General features: G+C 40.5%; 1 protein-coding gene across 1 annotated transcript; it reads left to right on the forward strand.

The window, feature by feature from the left end:
* The first annotated feature begins 6,337 nt into the window (after nucleotides 1–6,337).
* lrrn2 (leucine rich repeat neuronal 2) lies at nucleotides 6,338–9,666 on the forward strand. Its single transcript, XM_078247416.1, has one exon. The coding sequence runs from the start codon at nucleotides 6,737–6,739 to the stop codon at nucleotides 9,044–9,046; it is 2,310 nt and encodes a 769-aa protein (XP_078103542.1). The 5' UTR covers nucleotides 6,338–6,736; the 3' UTR covers nucleotides 9,047–9,666.
* The last annotated feature ends 1,564 nt before the right edge of the window (nucleotides 9,667–11,230 follow it).

Genomic DNA, 11,230 nt, shown 5'->3' on the forward strand with positions numbered 1-11,230 from the left:
AAGAAGAAGAAAAAAACATTCCGGCACTTGAAGCATTTGCAAAGGAAGACTGAGCAAATGAAGAAAGGAAGAAATGATGAGATGTGGTCGGTGCTTCAGTTGCGGTAAGAAACCTGAAATATGTTAATAGAATATTTTAAGCAAACAGGTCATTGCAGCACTCACGCAGACATGCAGCTGTGGATGCATGCACATTCACGCTGAGTGAAAGCAGTATTGATTCAAAGGTGTTGGTAGCAGGTGTGTGTATGTGTGTGTGTGTGTGTGTGTGTGTGTGTGTGTGTGTGTGTGTGTGTGTGTGTGTGTGTGTGTGTGTGTGTGTGTGTGTGTGTGTGTGTGTGTGTGTGTGTGTGTGTGTTGGAAATGGAGAAGCTCGAGAGTCTCCTTTGTCAAACATCATAAGTGTGTGTATATCTGTCTGTGTGCATGTTGGAACAGATTCAGCTGCAGGGCAATGTGTCTCTGTTTTTTACATTATTTTTGTTATTAGGATCTGCATCCAGCACCTCTATCTCTGCCATGCATCCCTCTCTCCTGCTGTCTAAATTTTCCCCCTCTCTCTATTCCGCCCTGTTGCGGTGTCTCTCTGTGTTGTAGCTGCACAGCACAAACAAATGGACTGTTTAATGCAAACATGTATTTTTTACGTTAGAGAATGTAGGGCTTAGAAGCTCTTTCTCCATCTCTCTCTCTCTTTCTTTCAAAGCAAAGTAAAAGTCAGCCAAAGGAGAGGCATGTTTGACGTTAACTTCTGCAGAAGCATTCATGTGACTGGTCTGAAAAAACATTTCTTTCTTTCATTTCATTTTTTTCACATCCCATAGGGCTTCTGAAAACTTTCAAGCTATTGCCATCCTGATGCCCATTAGAGGATAGAGACCACCATCTAATCAATTATCCCACACTTTATGTCTAATCAGAAATCTAGAATTGCACGGCACAAGCTATACTGCAAGAAGTGCTTTTGGAAAGTTAAAACGATATTTAGTTCATCACAAAGGAAATGTGACCTCTTTCTCTCTAGAAAGCAAATGTTAGTGTTTGTGTGAGTGTGTAGGGTTTTAATGTATGCCTTTAAGCCACTTCATTGTATCACTGTATTAGCTTGTTTTCTCTCTTCTAGCAAATGTGTAGAAGGCTTGAATGTAAACAGGAACTTGTTGTATGTGTTTCAAGTGAGGTGCCGACAAAGAAATTAGAAAGTCCTGCAAAGGTAACCAAATGAACATGATTTGTGATGTATTTCATAATTTATTGTTTCATTGGTTGCCATCTAGGGTACATGTTAATACAGTAAGTAGGGAGGTTTAGCAAAAGGCAGGTATCGGGTGTGTGGGTGAGTGTGGGAGGGAGAATATGTTGGGAAAATGTTCAAAATTGGTTAAAAAGAAGAAGAAGAAAAAAAACAAGAAAAGCTTGTCCTGAGTAGGATGTCCAATGACCCAGGAACTTTAGTTCAGTTAGTTTAATCCAGTAAACAGCATCTTTTGAAAATAGGTCAGGAGATAGAAGTCCACAATAATGCACAAATATACATCTTGAATAGATTCCTTAGGACAGTCAGTGTGGGTCAGGTTTTGTAAGAAATGTAGTGGCATTTAACTAATGGTGCAGCCAGTATAGACAGCATGCAAGACATTGGTTCACAACTTTTTGGGCTTGTGACCTCTCGTCACAATTGAGTTGAGATCAAGCCACGAGACATCTTTCTCATACTGTTTCAATTAAGGAAATTTTAGGAACCTGAAATAATCCACTATTTCACTAGAATAAAGCAAAAAAAGACAGGAAAATCGTAAAAAAAATAATATAAATAATCAATCCCTTTTCAATCATTTTAAACATATTGTAACCCTTTGGCGGTTGGGGACCACTGACATTAGATATTCTTAGATTTGGCTGTGTGATTAAAGGAGAACTCCACCAATTTTACATATATCAAAGTCTGTTTACAGATTCTGGAGAGTGCTACTGCATATGTGAAAAAAAAGTTGTTTAAAGCCTTTTGTGGCTCCAGAGGGAGCTGCGTGAGGTCTATAATTGCCTCAAGTGATGTCAATTGAGTCAGTGTCAGTTGGGTCTGAAGACTACAAGTTTGAAAAATAAAACAATCTGAGGTGTGGAGTGAGAATTAAGTGAGCTTACCAGACCTCTGTTGCCCGTTACTCAGTTTTGCCTGAGGCTAGTAGATCGAGGCTACATTAGCCGCTGCTCAACTCAACTTTATTTATATAGCATCTTTCATCCAAACATGCAGCTAAAGTGCTTAACATAGCAAAATTGAACATTTTGCAAGAATCAAAATTACAACAATAAAGCAAAAGAAATGTTTAAAAAATATAGTCAATAGAATAACATTAAAATAAACTTTGCAGATAGAAATAATGTAAAAAACAATTATTAAAACTTAAAAACTAAGGCTATTGCTATGGATAATATGTTAACTGTGTAGCCATACTACACTTTCAAAGAAATCTGAGTCAGGGGAGTAATAATGGTCACTAAGAGACAAAATATGCATCCTATATATCCAGAGGGAAAATATTGTGGAGAGCTGGAAAGAGACAGAGTTATAAAAGTAGCTGTTGAGTCATACAGGTCTATTCACCCTCCTTTTCTGAGTAGTTCAAATAATCCTTTGTGTACACACATCTACACACAGTTCTGGTTTCCTGAAACCGCCAAAAACACTGTGAGCTTTTGAGAAAAAAATGACACATCAAAATGAAATGATGAATCCATTATTGAGCAGGTTACATGAAAAAAATGAATGAGTGGAGATGAAAGTAAATGGCTGATAGAAGTGTTAGAGGAGCCCGAACTGCTTCTGTGTTTTTACTGTTACAGATCAGAGTTTGGATAACATGCTGCACTTAGTACACACAAAGTTCCTCACTTTGCGCTTCTCATGCAATTAAACTACACAGTGTTTGAATGCTATTCGCTTTGCTTTCCATCTCAATAGATGTGCTAAATTGAATCTGTCAATTATTTTTTCTTCTTGTGAGAAAAAACTTGGCAAGCATCTCTCCACACTTTCTCCTCATCCGCTAGCGACGTTACAGCGAGTTGTACAGTACTTCCTAGTCATGTTTTATCATACCAGCTGCCAGGATGGAAATGCTTTGCAAGTGTCAGGAAAGGTTCAAAGTTCACATAATGAAAACTTTACTTATAATCATAAAAAACTTCATCACAGAAAATGGACTGATTTGTAGAACACCTGGAGATTGATTAAAGAGGAAATACAGATTTGCAGCTTCAAAAATGTAGTCAGGTTCCCTGGGTCCAGTCAGTGTTTTTTCATTTGTGTTCTTATCAACTGATGCACAGACCAAAACAAATTCCAAAGTAAATCTCATAACACTGAGTGAGGCTTTGAGATTTGTTTCCATGGCAACTATGCAATAAGGCTTCTTGAAATGTGTGTTCGTCATGCACAATACCAGTATCACATAAACCTTTATTTGGAAGACAAAGAACAGTAAAACATCACAGAACTTAAAGCATTATATAAACAGTAATAACCAGATTGTTGTTAATGCAAAAAAAATAATGTTATTCAACCCATTAACAAGCACCTCCTTCTTTGTGCACAAGCCTGAAATGACATCATAATAATTTGAACAATGACAATCACATAAGACTTCTACACATAGCGGCGTTAAGGTGTGATAAGCTGTTGAAACCATTTTATTTCTAAGGTTAAAACTTAAACCAGCTGTAATTAATATTATGATATAAACAATGAATCAAATCAATTACACAATGTGTAATATAAAAGGTAGCCTATAACTTATAGTTCCGAACCGATAAACAATTAGCAGTAGCACCAGACTCTGCAGTTCTCCTCAGCTCTACAGAGCCTTTCAGTGCGTTTCAGCTCGTCTTTACGACCCATCATTTAAATTAATTTTGATTCACGCTTGCCGCTCTTATCAGCATGATTTCTGTTTTCAGCGAAGACCCCTAAAAACCTTCTAAACACTACCTGCCCAGCACCACACAGCAGACAGACAAAGTTAGCAAAAAGGTATTTAGGAGGTAAAGTGCAGATATTTTTCTCAGGAGATGTTGGAGAACACAGCTAAAAGGAGAGGGAATATTGGACAGAAGAACGACTCCAAATGAATGATAACGTTGCTCTGTGTCTGCTGGATGTGTAAATAAGCAACTGTTTGCGAACAACATAACAACTTTACAAGGTGATAATATATCAATGTCGTGTTTACATCTTGTCTCGCTGCCCTCAAGTGGCCAAAAACAATTATATATTATTATTATACATAATAATGCAGATTTACTGTAATCAAATTAAAAAGACTGCTGTACTTTTAATTGAATGTAACTATACAATAACTAGCATGTAACCTTTTGGCCTGTACAGCCATACTTTATTGTATATTGACTTCCATGTACTATGTGTATTAAAATATGCTGTTGAGAACAGGGTGACACTTGTTACACTGACACATACCATTTCTCCCCATAGGGTGTTTTTGCACTTCCGCTCAGCTAATTACTAGGATGATCTCATTGCTGCCAAATGTCTATGATTCATTACAGTTTTTTTCCAATTGCTAACACACTAAAATGACATGCATAGCACAATTATTTAAACTGACACACAGAGAGCAAAACCTCTTCTGAAGTTTCCAAAAGTCTAAACACATTTTCTGCTTTATACACATTTTGCAATTCGAAATGGCACTTTTTATATGCACTGAACACGGTTCTCTGCATAAGACACAACACTCTGACAGCAAGTCACATGTTTGCCATTTCAAAACACTGTCATTCAAAATGACACTACATGAGCTAATTGGCCAACATATGCGCCACCTGGCCAAACACCTCAATGCTTAATTGTTACCACTTCAATCAGGATGTAAGCACTATAAAAAAACCACATGTGAGCACCTCTTTTTTTTCTATATATTTTTCCTGCAATTTTCTTTTTCAGTTTACTGTTTGTTGTGAGCATATTTCTGTCCTATGTAAATATATCTGCTGTGCATATGTTGCACTGACTTGTTTGGTTAAAAATAAAAACATGTGTGTGTATCTGCAAATATTTAGATAGATAGATAGATAGATAGATAGATAGATAGATAGATAGATAGATAGATAGATAGATAGACAGATACATAGATAGATAGATAGATACAAACACATAAACACACATATATCACACATACATAAGAATAAAAATAAAAATAAAAATCACGCACTGAAATGCAATGACCATAAGGTCTGTGCATGTGAACAATCTGAAGAATCGTCTACAATTTGAACTATTTTAGTATTATGGCAAAGCATACTAAAGATGAGAGTGCTTTTCATTATGCCCAACAGTGTGTAGTTGGTTAGACAAAAATCTGGTAATGTGAATGAAGTGTGTGCCATGTGGTGCAAAAGTTTGATTTTGATAATGCTATATGTAGTTTTGGTTGCAGTGCTTCATTTTGCAGGATATATGAGATATTTTGCAGTTTGGGTGTGTGGTTTTGTGAATTGTGTTAAGTATTTTGATAAAACCACACTAGTTTGCAAAATTGTGTTTTAGCAATTGGAAAAAACTGTAATGTGATGATGTACCATGCTCTGGATAAGTGAACCTGCCAAATGTTCTAATTGTAAATATTGATGTAACTGGTGTTTGCGTGTGTCTCTCCAGCATGCAACGTTAGTGTGTGTGTGTGTGTGTGTGTGTGTGTGTGTGTGTGTGTGTGTGTGTGTGTGTGTGTGTGTGTGTGTGTGTGTGTGTGTGTGTGTGTGTATGTGTGTGTGTGCCTCTATGTGCGTATTTGTTCCAGCAGCAGCTAGAGTCTTTTCCATAGTAGCCTTAACTAGAGAAGGCTTATAATATAGAAGATCCCTGGGGTCTTTTTAACTGTTACATAATAAATAAAATGTGTGGGACGCTATGTTCTAATATTGAACACTGAATTTGAATCACTGACATGAAATATTTAAGTGCAACACGATTTCATCAGCTCGCATACGTAACTATTCGCCTGTAGGCTGAAAGAAAATTTTGTACTCATGTCTTCTCTACTTCACCTCTTCTTGCTCTTCTCGGCTGCAAAATACATCCTTGAAAACTCCATGTGACCCTGCTCTCTTTGAGATTTATTGCATTTCAAATTCACACAAATTGGTTTATAGTGGGAACTGATGAGGTATAGTGCTTGAAAATGTGTTTGTATTTAAGGGACACATTAGACTGTATCAAATAGCTGATTGTAGATTATTTTAGTTTCTTTCTTTTTCTCACTGATTATCCTTCTTTCTTATGTTTTTTGACAAAAACAGGGAGCCGCTGCACTGGGAGCCATGAGACCTCCACCTGTGGCCAGGATGTGAGATCGATGGTGTGACAACAAAGGCCGTCACCGAGCTACAGCCATTGTGCAGTCCTTGTTCTACCACTGAAATCAAAGTTAAACATAAAAAACACTCTTGGTATAACAGAGTCCATGACTATAAAGGGAACAAACACATTTAATGTTTCAGTTGTATCTGAATCTCCTCTTAATCACTCTTCAATCAGTTTAGATTTTAATGAATGATGACAGTGAACCATCTGGCCTACCTTTTACAGTTTGCACACACACCTTGAAACTGTTAATGTCCAAACTTCACACACATTACTGGTCCAAATGATTCATCTAACATCCTCATAACAAACTCTTTGTCACCTTGTCTGAATCGGCTCCTGTGACCTGCGAGGATTATGAGGCCGACTTTAGTGTTTCTACAATCGCAGTGTCTCCTGTGTGTGTTGGTTGGTGTATGTGTGCCCGGCGTTGTCGGCTCCCTACCTCATGCACTACCATGGCACGTCTCCTGCCCGGTGCGGTGTGTGTGTCAGATCAAGCCGTGGTTCTCCCCTGATTCTGTCTACCATGAAGCTCCCACTGTGGACTGCAACGACCTGCTCTTGACCAAGCTCCCCTCGCCCATACCCCCGAACACACACACCCTGCGCCTGCAGAGTAACCATCTGTCTGAGCTCAACACTTCGGTGCTGCACAGACTCGTCACCCTCACCGACCTTGACCTTTCCCAGAATCACTTCAGCAGTGTCAGGACAATAACTCAGAGCGCCTCGCTGCCCTCTCTACTGTCTCTACATCTAGAGGAAAACCATCTCCGTCACCTCCCTGAGGCCTCCTTCTGCTCACTGCCAGCTTTGCAGGAACTCTTCCTCAGCCACAACAACTTACACTCGATAGCACCTGGAGCCTTCACCGGTCTGGACTCACTACTGCGTCTGCATATCAACAACAACAGACTCACCACTGTTGACCCTCGGTGGTTCATGGCTTTGCCCAGCTTGGAAATTCTCATGCTTGGCGGCAACCCTGTGGAGGCCCTGCCTGAGCGGGGCTTCCTGGCCCTGAAATCCCTCCGGAGTCTTGTCCTTGGTGGTATGGGTCTGAGAGGCTTAGCTGAAAAAGCACTGGAAGGGTTGGAGGGCTTAGAGAGCCTCTCCTTCTACGATAACCGGCTGACAATGGTCCCCACTCAGGCCCTGATAAGAGTGCCAGGACTTAAGTTCCTCGACCTCAACAAGAACCGCATCAAACTCATTGAGACAGGAGACTTCCGAGACATGGTCCACCTGAAGGAGCTCGGCCTGAACAACATGGAGGAGCTAGTGTCCATTGAGAGAGCCGCCCTGGAGAACCTTCCAGAGCTCACAAAACTTGAGATCACAAACAATCCGCGACTGTCCTACATTCATCCGCAGGCTTTCCTCCAGCTGAGCAGGCTGGAGAGTCTAATGCTCAACTCCAACTCTCTGAGTGCACTGCACCAGCACATTGTGCTCAGCCTGCCGAGTCTCCAGGAGGTCAGCTTACACTCCAACCCACTGCGATGTGACTGCCTATTTCACTGGGCCGCTGAGGAGGCCTCTCACTCTCACATTGAAGACACACAAAAAGAAAAGCAAACACCTCGGATGGTGCGTTTCATCCAACCCCAGGCCACTCTGTGCTCTGAACCCCCAGAGCTGAGAGCCCGCAGGGTAAGAGAGGTATCCTCCAGGGAAATGTCAGCCTCATGCCTCCCCATGATCCCTACCAGCTCCCTCCCTTCCTACGTTTGGGTAAGAGAAGGAGGAAAACTGGTCTTGCACTGCCGAGCTCTTGCGGATCCACAGCCTGAACTGTACTGGGTGACTCCCTCTGGGCGGAGACTTGGTCCTGAAATGAGCCAAGTAAAAGCTCCTGCTCCCTGTCACAGCTTGACAGCCTCTGAGGGATTCAACACATCCGCCTCCATCATCTCTCCAAGCCAGCCTCAAGATGATACTCCCTGTAACCCCTCCAAACACTACCGGCTACTGCCTGAGGGAACTTTGGAAATAAACAAGGTCACCCTCAGCGAGGCAGGATTGTATACCTGTGTAGCTGAAAATGCACTGGGAGCAGATACACGCAGTGTTACTGTGGGTGTGCATGGCAGAGAAAAGAAAAGAAAGTGGGGGATGGCTGCTAATATGAAGGGATATCAGTTATTCAAAGCGGAAGCCAGGTTGGAGGTGAGGGAGTTCGGACAACACTATGCTATCCTGTCATGGCAGAGCGGGCGCAACCTCCATTCGACTCGTCTATCATGGCAAGCCATATACTCAAACGCACACACGCCCACATACACCACACGCATCCTGGCTGGTACTCAGAGCTTCAACCTGACCCACCTGCAGGCAGAGACATTTTACCGAGTGTGTCTACATTTGGGGATCAATGAGGGTGCCAAGCACGCCAGCAGGAGATCAAGAGAGAGCAGAAAGCCTCAGTGTGTGTCATTCAGCACAAAGGCTGTCCCAGAACCACAGCCTAGCCTGCAGATAAGCCCAGAGCTGGCCTCCACAGCAGTCACACTACTGCTCCTCGCACTTATTCTGCTGCTGCTGGCAGGCCAGGCCTGGGACAATGAGCCTGGCGAAGGGGATGGAAAGCACCACAGTACCATCCACCAGGAAAGTCCTAAGGCTCTGATCATCAATCACACAGAAGGGAGCAACACACATTAGCCAAAGCAGAGTAAGGAACTGCTATTACACAATGACTGCTGAGATAATTATGTTTGTGCACATTCAAATCAGGACAAAAAAAAAACACACACACACACACACACACACACACAAACACACACACACACACACACACACACACACACTTAAAATGTCAAATATACACTTTGTGAATTACAGCTAGAAGAGAGGAGTCATAGATCAGAGCAGTGGTGTAGAAAGAGATCTGTATTTATTTTATATACCGTATAAAGTATATATTGACATTGTTTCTGTAAAAGTGGACAATCATACTCCTGCAGCACAGAGAATGAACACAGGAGAAACAAATACGTCTGAGCTGCCGATGACCACCGAACTGAAACTAAAAACCTGATTTAATCCAGGGACACTGTATATCTGCTGAGGAGAGTGGCTCAGACCTCCAGGGTATTTGTCATGTTTTCTGTCTACATGTTCCACAGACCAAACCATTATTTCTCCAAGCAGATAAAACTCTGTCTTGAGACTGATACTTAATGAAATTCCTGCATTGCTGTAAACAACCCTTTTGCTTAGCTTTTAGTACCTTGGACTGGGTTGTCCATCTTGCAGTACATATACAGTATACTCATCCCAATTCCCACTCCTCTTTTAGCATACATGTGATCTGAAAAGTAATTGTGTTAAATTCTATTTTGAGCTAATATACAATAAAATCTTTTCAATTTACATAATTGTATGGTCTATTTCTGTTGTCTTGCCATAAACATAGTGTAAACAGCATGACAGATGAGAACCTTTAAACCAAACTCATTACATAAAAAGTCACATATTAAGGATTGATCTGCAGCTCCCTGCTTTTCTGTATGCAGTTGCCGTTTTTTTCACAGTAGGAATAAGTATGATAATAGCTCAGGACATCTGACACCTACTCAGTAAACACAAGACACTGTGTGCCCCTGCTGGATAAGACCTGGAACTGAGCGGAGGCTTTAGCCAGGTGAAAGGATAGAGTCACATTTTTACATGCCCATTTGTACGATGAGTTACTAGTTACTGTAATCATTCCTGTTCTCCATAATAAAAGTGAAGAAATCCCTTCCCAGAGTGACATGTAAGGGATGGGGGATATATATATATATATCTGCTATATCTGCAGTCATAGTTTTGTGTATAAATGACTTCCAGAGATAAGCGACAGGTAATATGATGTTTCATCAAGTGGTTATCTTTCAAAGGTACAGTCATTTCCTTGCTGAGCTGTAGCACAGAGAATAACCTAAAAAAACACTGTCTAACACAGACAGCCTCATAACTTCAGCTGAACTCTTAGATTGTATAAAGGCTGAACTCAAGAATTGATTTTTACACAGGAAAAAGAGCAACGTCAAAAGATTTTGTCTTCCATCTCTTTAATTGGAGCCCCCCCTAGCAATATCTTCAATATCTCAACCAATCACTTTTTCAATGTACATACAGTAGCTATGGCATGCAGGTATTGTGTTAAGAAACATAAAGATTGTGAATATATCCTTTAATGGTCCTACTGTAGTAGTTACATGTGTCCTTACATGTGTCCTCATTACCAATTTGCACAACTGATACAAGCTGGCTGGGAGCTTTATTGTTGGTTCATCCTTTAGCTTTATAGTCCCTAGAACAGTAGGCCCCGGACTGTGATCACAAGGAACACACGAGTCTGAGGGAACGTGCAATCACTCTCAAACTGATTGACAGGATACATAGTCTAACAATGAACAAGTAAATGTTATTCTCAATGGTCAAAAGTAGCTCCAGTATTGACGTTCTGAACTTACAGTAAATACATTTTGAACTTGTACTTGACTTTATACTTTGACTCAATAATACTTTTACTTTACTACATATATATCTACATATATATTTTAAAGCTGAAGTTACTTGGATTTTTCATACAGATTGTAAAATTAGTTTATAAATATGCCATATTTCTTTACAGAAAAAATCCCAAATCTCCAACTTGGCCAGCTACAACATCGAAATGCTACTTGCCCATTAATCAGTCTAATAATCCAATGATGAGATATGTAGTATGATGGCATGGGCCCATCTGCCTCCAACAAGTGTTTACATTTTTAATACTTTTGGCTGCTAATACTTAATTTGACTGAAGTTACATTTTGAATGCTGACCATTTACTTGCAAAGGGGTACTTTTACATTG

This window comes from Sander vitreus, chromosome 4 (assembly GCF_031162955.1).
Source record: "Sander vitreus isolate 19-12246 chromosome 4, sanVit1, whole genome shotgun sequence".
Lineage (NCBI taxonomy): Eukaryota > Metazoa > Chordata > Actinopteri > Perciformes > Percidae > Sander > Sander vitreus.

Coding starts and splice junctions, on each gene's coding strand:
- lrrn2 (XM_078247416.1), top strand. CDS start 6,737: ATGAGGCCGACTTTAGTGTTTCTACAATCGCAGTGTCTCCTGTGTGTG.